Genomic DNA, 22,764 nt, shown 5'->3' with positions numbered 1-22,764 from the left:
GGTATCGTTTCTCTCAAAATAGATGGTGCCCTCAGTAAGACGATGAACAAGGCCAACGTGAAAGGCAATGTATAAGAAAAGAAAGCGCTGATGGTCCCCACATCCTACTACTTTACCGCACACCAATTCCGGTGATATATTTCCATACGGCAATTTCCAACCAGTTGAGTTCAGTGGGAAATGAAGGCAATCTACAAGCCCCCACATCTTGGAGCAGGCCCTCTAGGCCCCATGGCAGCGGGCCCCATGGCAGACTTTTTACGGTCCCTTCTATAGTGAATTTATAGCATGAAAAAACACAAAAAATGATCGTAATTGTCCCGGGCCCCAGGGCTGTAGCCCTGACAGCCCCGCCTTGTGGGGGCCCATGAAGCGCTACAACGTACCAAGATGGCAGCAGTATCCATGGTTGCAATATAAGATTATATGAATTCTTTCCAGAAAGGTAATACTAACAATTTCTTTCCTTCTGAAAAGGAAGGCGATTGGATAAAACGTTAATAGAGTTGAAATAAAGAAGTTAAATTCAAGAAATAAAAGAGTTACAAAATTTGACATCCCGTTGGGGGGGGGGGGTAGAACAGTAGTAAAAATTTCCCAGACATACTGAGCTAAATAACAGTTTAAAATTGGTTTTTTTTGTTTTTGTTTTTTTTTTGAAGAAATGTAGAATATTCCAATACTTCCTTTTTGTTAAGAATTTGCAACTTAGAAAATTTTCATTGGATTTGTAATTTCGATGTGTGGTAGTAGATTTTGGTTTGAAGTTAGTATGGGATTTTTCCACAGGACCGTGAGTTTGTAGAGCTTGAAGTACCTTACAACGGGCAGCCAAATCGTATCTCATCAACACCACCGATGTCTCCTTTACCCTCGTACACTTCGCACGAGAATATTCTTTTGCAAAGCTGCTGTGGGAGAAGATGTAGCAGGAAGTCATACCACGTAAGTCCACCTCATGATGGTGCAACGGTGAGCACTCCATAATGCACTATACATTTTACATACTGTGATATTTACCTTCGCACCAATATCCCAAATCCCATTTTTATTTATTTATTATTTTTAGTTTTCGCACATTTTTTTTAAATCTATTTCTATCTATTCTCTATTTGAATCGATTTATGTTCCAAATGTGTATCGGGTGTGTATGTCAAATGTGTATTTGTTGTGTCATAATCATGCCTAACTTTCTGCTAAAAATTTTATCACATGCGACAAGTACTAACTCTCTCGGCAACAGTAAATATAATAAATCTTTAATCTTTAACAACAAATTTCTCAATTAAGGAAAAATAATTAACAAAGACTGTCATTAAATTATGGAATGCTTCTAATTAACTCTATAAGCTGTCTTAAATTTTTTCAATTCGTAAACTTGTACGGTTTTTGGATGTTGAAAGTCATTCTTTAAAAAGCGTTTAAAGTACAATATTCACTCATCATAATCAATGATTGTTCTATGATGAGAGAGTGGTGACACGCACAAAGCAAAAGATATTCTTTAGTGTTAAGCATAAGGAACTCTTCAGCCAACGTAATAATAACGCGATGAATTTACGAGTTCAGCATGTTCCGAAGGCGGCGGTAATTTTCTAGACAAAACTGTTAGAAGGCTAATAGCGATAAACTCATATTTCCTTTCACGGCCACCTATCGTAATTGCTTCATAATTCAAACGAAGAGCAGCAAGAAGCCATTATTTTCTCTAATAAAACAGTATTTGGGGTGGAGGGCGAAAGCTAATAATTGGTGATTTGGCTCCAAAATGAACTTCCCCGCTTTTTGACATGACATTTATTCCTCTCGTCGCACAATATTTTTTTTATGCTAGGCAGGTTCACGCACATTGATAGACTCGTAGGCTTTGAAGAACTTTCGAAGTATACAAATGTCTAAATTTAATGTCTGAATGTGATTTTTGCCCAAGAGAAAGAAAGAAATTACAAAAGAACGAACGATTTGTTTTAGCAAAGATGCACAATTATTCTAGCCACCAATTCTGCCTGAAATAAAGGATATGCATAATGTTTGTGCATGGATGAATTAGTGATGAGATGAACAAGATTGGCAACGACGAAGCATCCTGCTGCATAAAATTGCATTATTAAATAAATAACTTCTACATTTTCCGAACGGGGCCATATTATGAGTTTGCCCGAGCACGGAATAACACTCCAATGGTGATGAAATCTGGTACTTTTGAAAATAACTATGTAAATTTGTAGGTTGAGGTACTTCCAGCCTGGTAATCGAATGTGACAAACCATTAAATCGACTTTGCTTTCTAAATAACATTTTCATATATTACAGTCGACGTCCGATTTTACGAACTGATTTTCTCGTTCCCCCAAACAACACACTATTCCTTCAAATGTCTTTCACATTTACGAACTTTCAATTTTACAAACTAAGTTTAAACCCATATCCGCACGGGTTCGTAAAAACGAGCGTCACTGTATATTAATTTGTACCACTCTATGAACCGAATATATCGCGAAATATATTTCGGTTTTTAGTTTCGGACACGTGTGAATTTCACCGATAAATGTAATCTAAGCGCTAGTGTTTTTCGATTAGCATTTATCCACCCTGGTCAAACAACACCGAGGAACTAAGTATCCCTGCATTTCGCCTAATTAATCACTAACAATAGGTTTATTTATTTCCATTCTAATTTCTTTATTGTCCAGATACGCATATTGTGTTCCCCTAACAGAAAATTACGAACAACATTTTAAAAAACTACCAACCTTCACCATAAATGGAATAACTAACCCTTCTCTTTTTCACACATTCGTAGATATTGCATCAATACAAAAAATCTCAGAAAATAAAAGTCATTTTATGGCAAAGACCTTCAAATTCGATAGAATTGTAATTCGATATATTTTCAATAAGAGAAAAATCTCTCATTTCAAAGCAGGGAAATTACAATGGATTTTGACAATTTCAACAAAAAAGGTGATGGACGTGATAAAAAAAACGCAACTGTAAGAGAAATTGACAGAGAAGATGTTAAGGATAACAGTCTGTTATTTTGTGTTAAACAAATAAGAATAAAAAGATGAAGAAGCCTATATCAATGTTTCTCAACAAGCAAACGATTGGCAATTCTTCTTGCGGTAATGACAAATAGCCGGAAAATGCGCGAAGAAAACTGACAATACTTCTTTCACAAAAAAAAATAAAGAATATATATATATATATTATTTTTTTTCTTCACAGTTATTCCTTCCCCCCCTCTCCTATCGTATATATATTTCGGTAGCACATAAATCACGATAAATCATGGAAGAAGAGTTCGAAGAAATGGTATGGGAAGGGGTCCTGTTTGAATTTATTCTATAAATCAAAAATAAATAAAAAGGTTGATATGTATAAACGTGAATGGGTATAGAAAAAAAAAATAATAAGTGACGTTGCTCAAGGGCCTTCGTCAATGTTGAATGGCGTAGAGACGAAAAATAAAATGATAATCTAGAATAAAATAAAACAAAATATTTTTTTCTTTGCTTGAAAAATAACCCCGTCACCATCTTGAAATTTTTGGTGTGCAATGTTTGAAAAAGAATTATGTTAACCGGAAGGGACGTTTTTGAATTGTTTTGTTTCCAATCATAAAAAAACAAATGGTGTATTTCTTATCTCTATACGTTTTCCATTTGTTCTGTTTTTGACAGATTTTGTTTTCTTTTTCTTTTTTATACTGAAGCCGTCTTTTCAATATGTTGTTATAAGAAAAGATATCACAAAATTTCTATTATACGAATTGTAACAATTTGGATACGTCATTTCTGTTTCTAAATTGACGGAGACTTTGTCACTGTACCTTCGGAGAGAATAGACTTTTATACTCTATTTAATTTACGGTGACAGTAAACAAAAAAGTATTTTCGTTTACATTTTTCATGCGTCTATGTAACTCAAAGTGGATAGATTTGAAAGGCTTGTGGATTTAAAACTGGACTTACAAGATTGTTTCAAAATTATAATTTGAAATATAAGGCTTATTTTTAGTGAGGACTTTTTGAAATATACGGGGTGATTATAAAAAAACTATCCCGACATATGGGCCCCTAACTATCATACTATTCACAGAAACTGAATGAAATTTTGGCATAAGGTATTTTGAGGTATGCGCTCAAGAATGATATGGAAAACAACAGTGTCACTCTAACAGTTACGGTTACAGTGAGAAAATTTCGAAAATATCAAATGGCAACACCAAGTTTTTTGTATTGGAATGCGATCTCCATACTGAAAAACACTAAATAGCGTTGGAATGGCACCTGTAGCACGAAAATCCTCGGAGCTAGACAAGGAAAAAGTAAAAAGGACTTTGCCGTGCACCAGAGCATTAATGTTCGTTTCATTCGTCACACCGTTTCTTCGGCTGAGATTCCAGCCTGATTAGTCCTCCACAAGGTCATGTGGAAAATTTGTGAAACACAATAAAATGCTTTATTTTATGCTGCTTCTCTGTCCTTATTGGTTGTCCTCACTTTTAGTCTATCTACCGCCGGTGATTTTCATGCTACAGTTGCCGTTCGAACGCTATTTAGGGTTTTTCACAATGGAGATCACATTCCAATACAAAAAACTTGGTGTTGCCATTTGATATTTTCGAAATTTTCTCACTGTAACCGTAACTGTTAGAGTGACACTGTTGTTTTCCATATCATTCTTGAGCGCATACATCAAAATACCTTATGCCAAAATTTCATTCAGTTTCTGTGAATGGTATGATAGTTATGTGAATGGTATGATGTGCCCATATGTCGGGATAGTTTTTTTATAATCACCCTGTATTTTTAAAATTCTTGTGTTAATAATTTTGGTCACGCACAGTGCCTACCGACATCGTTTCCATATAAATAGACGTGTCAAATGACGTCCACAGTGCATGTGTTCCGCGTCATGCAATGAAAATGTGTAAGAAAATCGAGCTGCCCGTCACCTGTAAGTCAAGTCTATTTTTCAGCGTAAGATATGACGGAGGCAAAGATTCATCGCTAAGTCCATGGAGTGTGTGGTCCGAACGCCGTGATTGATGGCTAAGGGGATCTTATGGATCAGACTGTTTAAGGAAGGTCTTGTGAATCATGGTAACACACAAAAAATGGCCGTCGGTGTATAAATACGACTGGCTCGAGCTTTATTCATCATATCTGTTCTCCCAGCTTTCCTAGAACAGTCTCACCCGTTTAAGAACCTTGTCGTCAGTTATGGTACCCGGATCATACACTTGGCAGATCTAGTGATAAATCTCTGCCAGTGTCACATTTCTTATGATGAGGAAGCGAGTAATTGATACTATTTCACAAGTTGCGGTACTCCTGATTTTCTTACACATTTCCGTTGCACGACACGAAACACACACACTGTCTGCGGGATTCAAAACGATCCCTGTTTGCATGGTGGGGATGTCGGTAGACACTTGCACCTATGCGAAATTACGAACACGTAAGTTTTAAAGAGATATTGCTATAAATGGTCTTTGCTTAAAAAATAGCTCTCGTACAGTTTCTTTTTTCTATGGTGATGGTCCAATGTCTAAGTGATGCTGCATTGAATCCGAGAGTCACTGAATCCATCAAATCATTGAAGATTTCAACGGTCATCCTTTGTCACTAGAATCACTTCGGAAATGAATGGAGCTTATCGTTAAAATTTGAGAAACTTTGGTCATACTGGCGTTTCAATTCCTTTATTTTTCTTCAATTTTTTAATTTCCACTTGTCTACTTTAATCCTTGCAGACATTGCCTTGTTTGAAAACCCATCTGATTTGACTCTTGTCAAATGGAAGCGTATGGCTCTTTCGATATTATTTTCGGTCAAACTTGCCTCATTTCTTCTCACATAAGAACAGACGTCCGATAGACCATCACTGCGGCATTACAATGACCATGCCTTTTGATGGATTCTTACCTTTTAGGTCAAATCATCAAAAAAACCATCGAGTGACAAGAAAATCTGAGAGATTTAAGATTTATGAGACATATATTTGATTGTGAAAAATGTGTAATTTTTAGGCATGGATATTCTTGTGGCTTTTTAAGTAAATGTCTGGGAGAACAGTGCTACTTTTTTTTGATTATATGGTGCACTATCGAGAAAACAATAAAAAAAAGCATTTCTTTTTTTTTTATTATACTGTACTGCACTTATTTTTCGAGTCTTTTGGTCTTAACTATATGATAAATTTGATTCTCCCCTATATATAATAATTTTTATTGAGTATGTATATCTTTCTATTCCCGCATCGTATCTTCTTTTATTATGGTTTCAGGAAAATTTAGTCTGAGAATGTTCAAACACTTTTTTCCAGATGTAAGGCCACTTTCGCAATTTTTCCGTTTCAAAAGCTAGGGAAACATGCTCGTTTTCTGTCTTGATTATTAATTTTGGTCTTTCTTTCGTATCGTAAAAAATGCATTCAAAGATTCGTTGATAAGTATCCTATACATGTGTTTCCTTGGAAGTTTAAAGGCAGATTAAATCCAGGATTTACAGCAAATCTTCCTGCTAATCCGATTCAAACATATATACACAAGCTCAATTAACAGTAGTCAATTGATTACTCTTGCAAAATTTCGGTTATACAGCATTTTTCTCTTAAATATCATCGGTCAATTAAAAATAAACATTTTCGTTTTATTCTATTTGATTTGCTGAAAAAAGTCAAAATTTTATAAAAATCATGAGTTAACAAGAAACAAAATGCCATTCATTTCATGTTAATTAAATGTGGCATGTTCTATTAGGGTTGTTGCCGCCAAGAGGAGTAATCACACATTAACATATAGCAGGGATTAAAGAGGGTAAGTAGGTCCTTTTCGGCACAATGATGCACGAACACGACACCGTTCTGTAAGGCTGGCTGTATATAGCTGTTGTCCATCTAAACTGGCACTGCTCTCTGTTTCTCTATCGATGCTGTGGCTCTTGTTGTTCGCCTGAGTTGTGCATGCACTACAATCGACTGGTTCCTCTTTGAGACTATCATTTTTATACATTCAATAGGAAAAAAAAATCGTTCAAATTACTCTACTTTGTTTTTCTTAAGGTTGAGGAGAAAAATTATGATTGATATGATTCATGATAAAAAATTTTATCTTTAATGAAAGCCTCCCCTAACGCTCTGAGAGATTATACAGAATATTGTATCAATACAGAATATTATATAAAACTGCTTTAACTTCATTATTTACGTGTTTCTGGAAAAATGAGATATTTAATTACCCAACACAAGTCCCACAGTCTCGAAAAAAAAAATAATTGGCCTAAAATAACTTTTCAATATGAATTAGACGTGAAGTTGTTGTTCTCATTTGATTGACAAACTTCTAGTTTTATCGTTGATCAGTTTTTCGTTCTAAGAAAACTGCGATATTGAGTCTCCATTTTATTATTTTTTTAAAAATCTTCCAGGACACAGTATCCAAAATACTACAAAGAATTTTATAGTATATTCTTCTTATTAATTATTAATTCACATTCACATTTCACGAATAATACACAACTGTGAACGTACGAAAACTCTCAGATTTCTTAATTATTCATTAGAAAATGTTCTTAGTGTGTGCGCTAGGTAACGTCTTAATCAAAGTCGTAATCGTTCAGTAATCTTTACTTACATCTTGTTTAAGCGTTGGGGGCAACGCAATTCTGCGAAACGTTTTTATAACATCGGAAAATTCGTTTTTTCTCCAGCAGAACGAATTCGGTCAGTTGGCGCTGTATAGTTAATATTATATCGATAAGAATAACTTTATACTCCGTAAGCTCTTGAATGGTAGAAGAAAAAAAGATAGGAGAAAGAAAAAAATAACATAAATAAGTTGTAAGCACCAGATGATAGTGAACGACACGTGATCGGATGTATTCACGGCAATGCTTCTTCAATGAAATTATTAACGTCGGATGCAATGCAAAGCTTTTTATAAGAGAATATTCCAATTACGAATGTATATAAATGCATGTCCATGTTCAATCTATAATAAATGCACATGTTACAATGAAAAAATATAAGCACTCTCATGGCTGCTTTAAAAATTCGCCCGATAATCATCGCCTTTCATGCTGAAGTTTTTTTATAAGCTGCTGTATCACAAACTCCTGAGCTTTCAATTATTTTTTAAAAGACGGACATAAACTTTCACGGCTTTTGCTACTGTGAACGCAGTCTTTTTTTCTGGGCTGTGACGTCGTGGCTAAGAGGTCAAAACGCAAGCAGAAGTTTCGTCTGTAGCGTAGGCAGTCATCTTCATCATCAGGTTGAAAATATACTGATCCCACAAATTCTTATTCAATGTTAGAAATGCTGTAGCCGTTTGTTGCTCTGTCTCATTCCGTGCAGTGCAAGATGGCACATTTTGTTTAGTCTAAGGCCTTTTTCTTCCTTGATATAATTATTACGATGTTTGTAGATCTACGGTGAGTCGAGTGAAATACATATGTAGTAGTTAATTTTAGAAAGAACCATGACATATCTTCGAAACATACGTCGCAGATACTTTCCTCGAAAACGTAGTTAGCCACTGCTGTGTCTTTTCAGTTTTACCCAAGTTTCATCTAATTTTATCTCCTAACATATATACATATGTTTTTAAACTTCTTTTTCTACAAAAAGAGAGAATATGGCCAAAAAACTAGTTAAAGCATGTTAACAAAGAGAGAGAATGAGAGTTTTCATATAATTTGTAACCACTGATGATGTTTGCCGCAATTGCAAGCTGAACATTTTGACCTATGAGTAACGGTGTAATAGCCCAGAAGAACTGTGTTTTCCCTACAAGCTTTTGTGCTGAAAAAAAAAAAAAGACTGAAAAAGTTATTCTTCAAATTTCATGTGTCAGAGAAATTTTAATTGTACTGCACACGTGTTCGTACACATGATATTTTATGTGATCAAGAACTCGTATCGAACCGAGATTCTGCGAAATTCGGGGCATGCTTAACGTATCTGTTTTGAATGTTCTCTGTGTGTGTATTACACATTTTAAGTAATTCTCTGAAATACTCTGATTTGTTATTGTCTTTTTTTAACCATTTTCTCGATTTTCTTTTACATTTCACAGATCCGACACGAAATTGAATTTACTAACTTTCAATGTATTCTGAAATATCTACAAATTTGATAATCAATGAAAATTAAATCTAATCTTCTAGAACATTAGTTCGGTTATTTAAAAGTATAGAGTTTTTGAAAATCTGTTATTAATTTGATTGGAAAATCGAGTAGGAATATCTATTGCTGTGTACATTATAGTTGTGCTGACTTCTCTTTGATATATTCTTTTATATAAATATAATTATTTTTCATAACTATAACTACATTTGATATCATTCGGCTTCAATTATAGAAGCAAATAGTACAATGCTGAACGTCGTAAAATGGTTTGATTATTTGTAAATCACGCCATTTATATCGGGAGATGATAACCACAATGTGTGTTTGTCTAATGTCTTGAATGTATTTGGTGTTTTTATAATGAGTTTTTCGCACTTGTTGCTTTATTTTACAGAAGTTTTGCCTTATGAGTTAATTGAATATCTATCTTCGATATTTCCACAGCAGCATTCGGGTGCAGGAGTTGAATTGGACCACGAAGAAGAGTTGAATGACATTCAAGTGAGGCTACAAAATCGTACATCAACCAGCGGGGAACAACACAGCTCTAACACCACCAGCACTGGCACTTACCACAGAGGAAGCATCAGTAATCCTACTCCCGGCGGAGTGACCACGGCTGTGTCTAGTCCACCATCCGGCAGCAGCGCAACTACAGCAGCTGTAACTACAGTGGTCACCTTGCCACATTCGGACACTCATCACTCGGACCACAACCCTGCCTCTAACAATGGAAACAATGGCGGCCAAGGGAGCGTTAGGATATCAACCTTATAATGCCGGCTTCACCGGCACAGATCCCGTAGACGCCATTCTCCTCCACAGTGAACTACTCTTCCTAGGCCTTCGTGTAGTTCACTCGTTGTATCCTTCTACCATCGAGGATATTTCACGTTGAAATTAAAAGGAGAATAACGGCCAATTATATTAAGAGCGACAATCGAATCTTGGGAACTGTGACCGGTGTAAAATATTCAAATTTATCAAGCAAAACATCTCGACTAAAGTGAAAAACTCACTCTTACTGAAAAAGTTTAACAAACTATGAGCGGATAATCGCGCACTATAAAAATTGTATCGAAATTCTGACAAAGTTCTTATCAAATAGATACACATACACACGCATAGAATATTTATTGTAAAAATGCATTCAAAAATGCGATATTACTGTCATATATTTAGTCTCGAAAAATATTTTATATATTCTTCTCACCGATAACACCTCTATCGGTGCAGAAGATGCAAGTGAGAAACACAAATTTCGACTGTTATACGAACAAGAAGAAGGTGCTACAATTAAGTCATTTCTGACATTTACTTGAAAATGTATGTATATTGATGACAAAAGCCATTCACATTAAGATGTGTAGAGAGAGAAAAAAAACCGATAATATATGATAGGATTTATGAATGTGAGAAAAGATGAGGTTTATGTAGATGAGAAAGAGCCTCGTGTCTCTTTATGAAATATACACGTGCGCTTTTCTCATTCATATTTCAGACACTGCTGTGCAGTGTCTTTTGTGGACTTTGTGTGAAAGAGGTTTTAAAATGCTTTTTTCCGCGTTGAATTTTGAATTTTCAACACTTGTGGCTTCGCTCCTCAAATCTTTAAAATATTCATGAACAGCATGATACTGTGAAAATTTTAACAACGTTTCGCTGTGTAGTAAGTAAACTGTCGTGTTCATTTTATGTTGTGTATCCACCACTTCACACCGTAAATAACCCCTTTCTTTTCTATAGGTATATTCCGATACACTGTCAAGCTTCGTATAATAAGAGTTTTAAGTGTCCAAAAACGAATATTCGTGTTTCACTACTTCAACACACAATGTTTGATAGCTTGCACGGACATCAGTGTGGAATCATGGAAAGACCATGTGGGAACAACAATCTTAGATCTTGTACAAAAACATTAAGAAACAAACAACTATTTTAAAAAATGAAACTGCAGTAGTGAATGCAGATGTTAGTTTCACGCTGGTAAATCATCCTGCTAAAATATTCTATACACGTACAGGAATATGGCATCATTCATATCATATTAACGTTTTACGCCTATATTTCGAATTTATCACAAAACTGTCTTGATCAGGTAAATCGCTAAATCGATGCCGATATATATCTATTTTTCTGCTAGCTGCACGTTTCAATCGAAACTTTTTGCTCGGCACAAATTTTTGAAAAAGCAAATTGCTTTCACACAATGCTAAAATTTATCACACTGAAAAAGTATCTCATACATATTATACATATATTTGCAACAATAATTTTAATAAAACGTTCAAAATATAAAACTGAAGCAAACTAAATATAGTTTAGAGCTTTAAAAGTTGTACGTTCACACACAATATCTTTCTCTTATGCTTGTTAGATAAATTTTTTCTCGATTGTTCTCGAAACTGTATAGTCGATAATAGGGAGTTCTGTTCGTTGATAGTTCTTCTATCACGCGCTTTTGAATCAAGACGCAATTTATAGGTAAATAATGGTCAGTAAAAAAATTTTTTTTTTCAAATAGATATTTATGTGAACTAGTAATGATTTTTTTTATTTTTTCAAAGTTAAAACAATAGTAATCAAGAACCAAGACGTGTCAGAGAAATTTTCCATGAAGTGAAATTCTTATGTAATACTGACTCGCGAAGCAAGCTGTATAATTTGTACCTAAAAAGTCCCATTTTTTCCCCTCATTTAGGGAAATGTTCACCAAATTTTTTTATCGATAATACTTTCATCGTTGATATATAATCACATTTTCTAATAGAAAAGGAATCCAGTATATTAGAAGAGAAAAAAAAAAAGACAAAGAACTTGATATCTTCTTCGTCGCAACAATCATTCATTTACTTCCAATCATTATGCTCGTGATAATGCTCGATGATTATTGATAATTCACTAATTAACAACTTTTTTTCAATTGTGGTACTATACTTGGTACCATGTTGCAGGAAAAAAGTGTGTTAATACATTCGAATAACGACCGTAGATTTCTAGAAAATGTTTCGGTAAACTAAAATACTTTCTAAATTGCCTTCGCCATATTGTTATAGTTTTTTCTATAAAAAGAAAGACCGAATATTATCTTACTGTAAATGTGAAATCTTAATACTAGATAGTGATGAAATTATGTCAAAAAGAAGACAAGAAAGAAAAAATAGCGAGTAAACAATATTATGTAGATATTCTTTTATTGAGTCGCAATGATCATTTGAGCGATTAAGCTATATAAATAATTGGCGTTTATTAGCTTGAGATTGAAATTATAAAAGAAACTTTTGAACCTAAAATCGAGTCTAGTCCACTTTTAGCCATAGTGGTTTGTCCAAACAGAGACAAAATACATCTACATAGACTGTAGTTATAACATCTGATCTGTTTAATTCGTTATAAATAGGGTCGATTTTTAAAGCCTCCGTCCTTTTGAAAATAAAAATAAAATCTGTGTTCTGCTTAGAAACAGGTATATACAAAATAATATTAATAGTTTGTATTATAGAAACAAATTGTAGCCTTAGAACTATCGTCTGAAACTTTAAAGAAGCTTTCATGATGTCTAGCTTTTTTTAAAACTTCTTTAATTCACGGAATCGATAGATAATATCGTTTGTGATTCGAAATTAATGCTAATAAGTATGATGATTATGAGCGGTACGCTTAGATGTTCTATTCTCTATAATCCTATAACATCGCATGAAAAGCGTTTAGAAAACTTGAAACAGTACGGAAACTGCAAGTTTATGTTGGTCATTGCCGAGTAGCTTCTAAAAAGGATACACACGCTAAGTCAAATTATTATTTGTTCTTATTGGCCAGTTCTTTTTCCGTAAATTGATTACTATCCATGTTTGAACATCAGATTAACATTGCCAGATGCCTCATTATCCACCATTGATGGGAAAAGTCAAATTAAATCTGAACTGGACCGCGAAGTGTAATCATTCAAGCAATTTACGAAGCAATAAGACGAATATGGTTTATAATATGCACAAAAATCTTTATGAAGTTTTCGTGACTTGTCTGTCTACGTTGTTTTTATGAGTAACACGTGCAGGCACACACGTCAGGGTCTCTGTATATACAATACTACGTTTGATATGGCTAACTATGAAGCCTTTCCAAAAGAGAACGTGTAATAAAATTGAGTAATTTATTGACACCAACCCATCAATCACTACGTAATGTGGATTCAAATTATATTGAGTCAAAACACACAAGACCGTTATAATTCAGTACTGACAGTCAATCTCTCAGATAACAACGCAAGGCTTCCGTTTTTATTTTCGGACTACTCCAAATATATCATGTTTTCAAGTATCTGCGAATGAAGATACATACTATCTATACAGCCTGTATTTGTACTTGTACTAACCGCCCTTAAGGTTATTCTAAAAATTTCATGAGAGGAAAATAGTAGATGCATCGAATGCGTTAGTTGATTAGATGAAGAAAGAAACTGCATTCAGTTCATTGGTAGGTCATTTACATTCATTTCATAGCGTAGGTCATTTCATTAGCTATCTATAATTATTTTTATGGGTTAATTTACATGTGGTTTTTTTTTTTGCCAACCAATTCGAAAAACTTGTCAATACGACATAATTAACGTTGGCATGAAAATTTAACTCTCTCCAACAATATATGAGAAAAATTTTATTTAAAAAAAATTGGCATTATGAACATGAGATTCTTTTTATTTTAATATAATTATCAATGTTTCATTTTTCAATTTCCTGCATATTTAAAATTTTTCAAGGCATAGAATATACGCGCATATATATACAGGGTGTCCCGTAAGTCCTAATTCGGACTTTATCTGATCAACCATTCATTATAGAGGTCTAGTTTCATTAAAAAAAATGCTCAAAATGTGTTCAGAAATCACCTTGTACCAGTTTTGGGAGTGAAAATACAGTGTGTCACACGATAATAAATATAAATTTTCATACGGTTCCCCCTGCCCTCTAATCGTCAATTAGAAAGTTGTTGCCCTGTCTCTCCTGAAGCCAATAGAAAAATCCCATGTTCCTAAGTACTATATTCACTGAGATATTTGAAATCGAAAATTAGAGGAAAGTTGGGAAAGAATGACGTAAATGAGGGAAGGAAGAGTTGCCCGTTAATATACCATTCTTCCCCACATTTTCTCCGATTTTAGAGTTCAAATATCTCAGCGAATATTGCATTTAGAAACGTGAATTTTTTTTGTTATCCTCAGAGGAGAGAGGGCAGTAACCTTTTAATTGAAAGTTAGACCTATAAAAATTTAGAGGGACCTATAAAAATTAAGATTTTTTTTTATTTTGTGAAACACTGTATTTTCACTCTCAAAACTGGTACGGTGTGATTTCTGAACATATTTTGAGCAATTTCTAAATTGCAACCATACCTCTACGGCAATCGGTTGATTTGACAACGACCTAATGAGGACTTACAGGACACCCTGTCGATTAGAATGTGGTTGCTGCTTTTGATTTATGTATTGCCTTTATTCGCACTACAGCATCAAAGATTAATTTTAATGCCCAATGATAATCTATTAATCATTCCTAATACATAGTTACGATCAGATCTCGTGTGTGACTGTTTAAACTACCGTAATTAAACGCACTACAACAGCACATGATAATTAATACCATTTCATATTCTATACTCAATATAGTGAGGTGAAGAGAGAAAAAATTATTTGTTATAGAAAAATAGTCTTAGAATGAGGATGTTTGTTTCCAACAAGTGTTAAAACAGGTATTTTCGATGTGAAAAAGTTTGTATGAGTGTCCTGAATTATAGTTATTTATTGTGTGAATTTAGTATTATACTATATTAATACCGTGAATTATTGTGTAAAATGGAAGCTAGCACAGGACAGTGTCCATGCCTAAAACACCTGTATCCATTGTGTCATTCATTGGTTTAATTAATCAAAAACATGATTCGGATATATATAAAAACTGCATACATACAAATATAATATTTAACTCTAACTGTAAGCATGAAATCACGTAACCCGAGTAAATAAATACTGTAACCGCGATTCGGAACGAGAACGTGGAACCATATAAACATGTATATCATCTCTCTTCTGGTATAAAACATTTATATAAACATGTATATCTTTACACATTTTTATTAGTTTCTCATGACGAGTGTCAGTGAAGTTCGAAAACTGAAAAACTACCAATGGTCTAACGTTGAGTGTATATAATAGCCAAATAATCGAACTTGATTTTTTTCTTTCGCTTTCAATATCAACTTTAAAGTCATTGCATTATAAATTTTAATTCTCACCGTTATTGTATTTTAAAGCGTTTGAACAAATCTTGTATCAAAGTCAACGCTAATAATGGAATTGAAAGACATCTCGCGTTCCATTCGCCATTCCCACCAATATCCATCATCCCCTATCAAGTACATATCTTTAAAATGACCAAGCGATGTTTTCGATGTACTTGCGATGTAACATCTGTCATATCTTCTATAATATAAATGTATATTTGAATATGAACTATATAAGTACATTCCTTATCCACTCATCATAAATTACTTTTAATTACAGCATATCCTGCCTGTAAAAAGAAATGGCATATCTTTCCGAAATTCGTATTCAACGAATGATGTTAATGAGGTTATGAAGTTTTTTTATTCTGAGATACAAATCAACGATTTATTATTTGAAAAAAGACTGCAGTGAAATATTCAATGTTAAAAAATGTTTAATTTTATGATTTTGAAAATTTTCTCTAATTTTTTCCCCTTTTTTTTTTTCTTTGCTCATTGATTTTTTTTCAGTCTCGTTTCCTGAAACGAGTTCGAACAGGATCATTCATTATACGGTTGCCGGTTAAAGCAACTGCCTAATTTATAAATATCTCATTCAAAATATGTACACCAGACAGTAATTCAGTATTTTATAAATGAATTAGGTAATTATCAAGCAGTCACATATTATATATATATAATGGAAACAATTTATAAAATTGAAAATACACATATTTATGTAAATGTTTCAAATAGAAAACTGTCTCGAACTGACCAGTTCTAGCATTCAGAAACACTATAAATATTGTTGTCTTTACGTATTGTTACTATGAATATTGCTCATTAACCATATATATTATTGCTAATATGATTACTTAATTTTACTTTGACACCGATGACCAGATACGTCAGTTTTAAAAAAGCTCTCTCTTCTATAGCATTCTTCGCTGTAGAACAGCGTGCTTAGCAAAGTTTAAAATTTCCCGAAAAAAACCAAGTTTTTAGTTCAATTATTAATATTTATATAATTCAATTATAATATTATTATATTTTTAGGGGCACGCGTGACGGATACAGAAAGGTGTAACTGTATTTCGGCCCTCTTCTTGGCACAAAATTGCAACATTGGTGTGCTACTATAGCAACTATACCAAGACAAGGGAACATGTTTCCCTCCATTTGTCTTACTCTTGCTTTTTTCACTTCTTATCGTCTCAAAGTAAAGAATAAAAAATGAAATATTTCTTGGCGACTTTCTGAAGCAGTGGGCTGAAATGAACTACACCCATAGGATACAGGACTAAAGTCATAAACTTATCACGCTGCAAAGTTTTAATTTTAAAATATTTTTATTTCCCTAAATTTTTTCACGAAGTGCCTTAAATTGGGAAAAATAAAGATGAAATTTGATCAAACCGAACGTTAAACGCTGTTTGAACCACTAAAAACTTTATAGATGAGCAAAAAAAACTACTTCGTTGTATATTAAAAAGTAAGGCAAAGCTGCCGTATTTGCTCCCGAGAGAATCTTGTTTTCGTATTAAACAAATATCTCAACTCATTTCGATGTAATTTTTTTTCTTCTGCATTGATGAGAAGAGTCTCTATGATATAATACTATGTACTAACTACTCTAAATACCTGAGGATATATGTATATTGGAAACCCAAACCACATACACACAGGACAAATATGAAATATAGTGAATATTTTGTTTTAAAATAAACTTTTTAACTCTAAATAGGCTAAACTGATCGACCAGGAAGGATCTTCAACAAGGAATACATCAGTTATATAATGAGAAATAAATACTGTGTTTCAATATGGCTGTTTTTATTGTAAGTGAAAAAAATAATATCTATGGAATCTTATTGCAGCAAAAGCAATTCAATGTTATATATTATTATTATCTGGATGGAAATGTTTAAATGGCTCTAAAAAATAAAATTATCAATATAAATGATATCTATCTCATGGGGGACCAAAGGAACTGAATATTTTTTTGAAATTGCTTGAATAAAATTAATGGAAAACTCTTTGAATGTTGTTACTAGTCTACGAAATTAAGAAAAGAATATATTAGGAAATTCGAATCTGGTTTCCTGATCTGCATATTCCTGGTGATTGCTGCTTGCAGTTGATTAGAATGAAATGTTATTCGGAAAGATCAGCTATATTCTATGATGTCTCTGAAAATTTGTGTGATTTCAATTATTTACCACGATGTGCCTAGTGTACAAATCTGTAAAAAAAAAGAAAGTTTTATTTTGAGCCGAAGATCAAAAAATGTATTCTTTATAACCGTTCGTCTTATAATGTTCGTCTTGGTTTCATGAATTTCATGTTCGGGAATACTAACTTGCATTATTCACGTTTCAAAAGCTGTTGAAAGATAGCGCTTGCGTATGCGTAATATTATAGAGATTGCGACTCATCTCATACATATACCCATAGGCGGAGATAGACTTGAAAGTCTGGGGGGGGGGGCACAATGATAATTTATGGAGGCGGGCATGATGTCAATTCATATATACTCATATACATTAGATCAATCGGCTCCACCTTTGATACTGGGGGAGAAATGCCCCATACTCCCCATATCTCCGCCCATGCATATACTGTCTGCTAGGGGCGAAATGCGCATATCACCAGGGTCGTCGTAAGAGCATCGTGGGCCAAGTCATTTTTCTGAGGCCCTACCTAGCAAATTGTTGAAAAATTCAACTACTTCTAATTTTTCTGAGGCCCCTCCTCTCTTGAAGCCCCCGGGCCGTGCAAGACAAAAGGACGACAAGACAAAAGGATTCTTTATCGTAATGATAGAGCAAGTACGCCTTACGGAAATCGGTTGTGACATGTAGTGCCGTCTTAACGCATGGGTTATGACGGCACTGCATGTCACAACCGATTTCCGTTACACGTACTCATACAAATACAAATACAAATACAACGCCACAACAGGCAAAATGCCCAATACTTGTTCTATCATTACGATAAAGAATCCTTTTGTCTTGTCGTCAGTCTTTTTGATGATACTTCAGTTATAAATCAGGATCTCTCTGTGCCACCCACATAAGCCTAATAGGCTTACTTTAAAAAAGAAGGGCTTTTCTGAAACATAAAAAAATTACATTCGTGTGGAGAGAGCACGGGTTCTTTTTTTTTTTAATTTTTAGGTGCCTTCGTTCGTAAAGATAGTGGTTTGGGTTTTTAGTACATTCCCGTAGCAAATGTTCTTACATCACTCTAAAATTTTTCGAAACATCATACGGACTCTGATTCTTCAAACAGGTGTATGTTTTTTTAAAACAAAACATGACTGTTTGATGTGTTTATTAGACTCCTTTGCATTTTCTTGTCGTTTCTCTAAAAGTTTATAAAAAAGTACCATCATCTCTTCCATTTATATCGGGGCTCATTTCAGACTCTACGTGTAAATTTTATGGAAAATTTTTAGTGTACCAATGCGATGTGTAACAATCGAATGCATTGTAGGACTTCTTGTGCGTGCGCTTAGCGTTGTATTACAAAACTCCACGTAACCCCCTCTCTGCGCAAATAGTGAGGAACGTAAATCTGAGTATGTATGTACAGTTTACCTTCTTCGAATCGAGCAAGACGACAAGGCCCTGTTTTCTCTGAATTCTTCATACAGTATGGATGGTTCTTCTTTCCCATCGGATTTGAGATCATATCTCACGTACAGCGAAAGCTATAAAACCATCTTCAGTACAGAAATATTTTGTGCAATGACACATGCCGATTGGAAAAATATGAATTACTAATTTCGGGACCAACTTCATCCTTCATATCTAGTGGAAAGCACATTTAGGATGGATATATATATTGCTCCTTCGAGTCTGAAGCTGGATATCGATTCAGCACTTTGTATAGTAGATTATTCAACCCCAATTCGTGCGTGAAATCTTGAGTGATAATGAGGTAGATAATTCTCTCTAGAGAGACCCGTACACACACATCACTATCACCTTACAAATCCCAGATAAAAATACCAGGTTAAGAAATTCGAAGTTTTATTTTTAGTAGGTGAATCATCAGTTTAAAGAAGGTATAATGTATCCAAAAAAAAATTGAAATTTGGGAAGAAAAAACAACTTTCCTACATTTTTAAATTTGATTTTTTACGAGGAACACACACACAAACAAAATTATGGCTGAAATTCATCATATTAATGAAAACGATATTCTTTTTGTCTGCATGACTAGGCTATTCGAAAAGTTTATCCACTTATCACAGGTTGAATTCGTTCGTTATCACACACACACACAGGTGGTTTTTGCTCTTCCTTCTTCAAACTGTTCATTCACAATCTAGTCTTTTAAATTAACCGGATAGTAGTTTCGGTCAGACAAGACACACAAGTATAGATCATTCTATTTTTAATGAAATCTTTCGATGCACGTAATGTGAGTTATCATTATCATTCAATGATTTGTGCTCACCAGTATAATGCTGTACAATACCTATAATACCTTATGTCACTGTCATTTTTTGTTTGTATCTGATATTAATCTGTGAAATAGACCAATTAAGAATATGTGATCAATAGAGCCAGTATATCGTGTCCTATCATACGTATAATATACTTATAATATACTGTATCTTATTCTACTTCGGGAAGCATTAAGAAATAGTTGAATCTTGAGTTCGAACTAGTTTGCGGGATCAAATTCGCTCATTTATCTGACAGGAGTAAATTTAGTAAAAAAAAAAGCCTTCATCACCTTCTATCTATAAACCTGAAACTAAAAGGTAAATTTTTATGAGATTTCTAAAAAATCATGTTCCAAATTATTGAACTATCAAGCATCAAGCACTTTTTAGGAAATATCTGACTGTTAAAAGCTTTTCTTCATAAGAGATGATAGATTTGTATATTGTGAATAGATTATTATTATATGTACCAAATATGTAATTGTATGTTCGTTGGTAAAATCATTATTATACGGGAGAATAAATTTTTAAAAAATATGTTCGGAAAAACATACTTCGAATTTCCCATTTTAAATATCCAATTATTTTTTAAGTGAAGTATCTTCTCACATCAACAATATTTATATTACAAAGAAAAGTAGTTCAACTTCACGTTGATTAATGATTAATTACAAACAATTCCAACGTAGTAATTACTTCTATGAAATTTCTTTATTGTTATTATATAATCATTCACATTCCATTTCGGCACATGTTATATATGTATATATATACATATATACTATCTCGAAATAATAATGACGGATACTAATGGATGGTCATCGTTATCGTAACACCTCAACTCAATCCGATTTTATTGATTGCTTGTCTGCTCGCGCGAAGTATTCAAGAGCATTAGTTGAAACGAATCTTATCATTTATTTTTCATATTCATGTTAATCACTTTTGAAGAGTTCGTGTTTGTTAATGAAAGATTTTGACCGTCATGTTCTAGACATAATAAACTCTGCTTGTTGTTAGGTCCACGGAAGAATGAATGAGAGAGACGTCTAAATATCCATTCTCAAGTATAAACAATTGATTAGTGTCAACATTTTTGCATTCAGAATAATTATATTCGTCAGTATATATATATATTCAAATTCGATAATTATTGAATGAAAATAAGTGGCTGGATTAGGGTAATACTTCTATAAATTGATTATTTCCCGTTTTTGTAAAATATTAAATATATATTATACTTAACGTGTTGTTATATAAACTTATTACCTTATAACCTCTTAATAATTGTAATGTTGTAACAGTGAAAATTTTGAAAAATAATTGATGTGTTGTCTGTACGATTTTGTAGCTCTTCTTCACTTCCCATTACCACATTCAATCAATTAATATTTTAATTTTCTATGAATTGTCGCATGAGTGATGAATTCGTGTGAACATGGATATACATGTAACAAAAAATAACGCTCAAATAGAACCCATTAATGTGAATTGTCGAATACGTATTGTGTGGGCTATATTTCCCCTTCTATTAAATTTGAACTTAATCTCTCTTTATACACACATTCCAATATGTGGATATCAACGGGAAGTGAAAGAGTTACTTTTGCACGTAAATTGAAATTCAAAAATACGCTATACATATATGCGAATTACAAAACATACTGAACTGAACTTGAACAAACAAATTATTTCGATTCTTTTGTTTTTTGTGTTTTTTTCTTGTATTTTCTACATGTGATGTGAAAAATTCATGTGCAAATGTGCCTCTTTAAATATTGTATAAATATGAGGATATATACTATTATATATACATATATATATATTGTTAAAATGTGTATGAATAAATATACATGTATACTTATAAAATTATGTTATATAAGTATATATACATACTTGTTTATGTGCATCTTCAAAATGCTCGGTTGCAGCACTGTCGATATTTTGTGCTGTAATAACTGAAGTATCAATTATAAGTATCTTTCCCCAATTTATCCTCTGTGTATTTTGTTATTGTGCGTCGTGAAAATAAAGTTAACGTATTTAAATAAGGTACATGAAAAAAATAAAATATACTTTAATATATACTTGCTAACAAAAAATGTGTTTGGAACAAAGTACTGCTAAAAAATTTCGTTTCGAAATTGAGAAAGGAAAAATTTTCAAAATTATCATCATTATCGTTATTATTATTGAACATTTATAAATTTATTTCTGTAATCACACACTAGCAGATTGTTTGCTTCGTAAATTTTTTCCATATTATATATATATATTAAAAATCAGATCTCTTGATCGTGGTGTCTTTTCTCATCTCTTTCTGTTACGGTACCATACAAGAACATCAAGACACCGCCGATTAATGGCATACTTACAGGTAGTCCATAAATTGACTGATGGTTTGAAAGTATAAATATAGGAAGTGTGGGTATTATGGAATACCATTTTTATTTCTTTGATTATTCCAATATTTAAAAGACGATAGGAACTTGAAACCTGTATTTTTATAAAATTTGGATTCTTATCGTTTCATTGACAAATGTATGGTATTTAAAAACAAATATCATGTCCAAGAAAAAACAGATATTAGTAAAAAATGATATTTGTGTGGAGGATAATATGAAATGGTCGGGTTATATCGAGCACTCAGAAGCCAATCAGTGAAAGTCAATTATCTGAAAATGACTTTCATATTGCGAGTGCCTCTTCATTGTTAAAACTTTCAGTTGCCAAAGCATTCAAGTCATTATCTTTGTATTACAACAGCAGATAACATCAGTTATACTGACCACGGAATGAAAAGATCCTTTTATCTCAGTTTTAATGTTTATTGACTTACACTGATTGGCTTCTGAGTCCTCTATATATGGAATACGGGGTTCAAAATGAAGAAAACTGACTAAAGTTGA

The 22,764-nt window shown here is 33.2% G+C and overlaps 1 protein-coding gene across 2 annotated transcripts in view; it reads left to right on the top strand.

Annotated features, from left to right (window-relative positions):
* The window catches only part of LOC149065785 (potassium voltage-gated channel protein Shal-like), a 187,738-nt gene extending 165,672 nt beyond the window's left edge, over window positions 1-22,066 (top strand). Inside the window, exons 4-5 of one of the 2 annotated variants that reach the window (XM_089253572.1) lie at window positions 790-945; window positions 9,583-22,066. In XM_089253572.1, the coding sequence (XP_089109698.1) occupies window positions 790-945; window positions 9,583-9,915 (489 nt within the window). In that variant the 3' untranslated portion in view covers window positions 9,916-22,066. Of the gene's footprint in view, window positions 1-789; window positions 973-9,582 lie in introns of both variants that reach the window. The other variant, XM_089253571.1, reaches the window with a different exon arrangement.
* Window positions 22,067-22,764: the final 698 nt, after the last annotated feature.

The sequence above is a fragment of the Pholcus phalangioides genome, unplaced genomic scaffold (assembly GCF_987345545.1).
Source record: "Pholcus phalangioides strain wild (caught in Gottingen) unplaced genomic scaffold, Ppha-v1.0 ptg000039l_1, whole genome shotgun sequence".
Classification (NCBI taxonomy): domain Eukaryota; kingdom Metazoa; phylum Arthropoda; class Arachnida; order Araneae; family Pholcidae; genus Pholcus; species Pholcus phalangioides.
The sequence above is the reverse complement of the archived record's forward strand: the minus strand, read 5'-3'. Positions and strand labels throughout refer to the sequence as shown.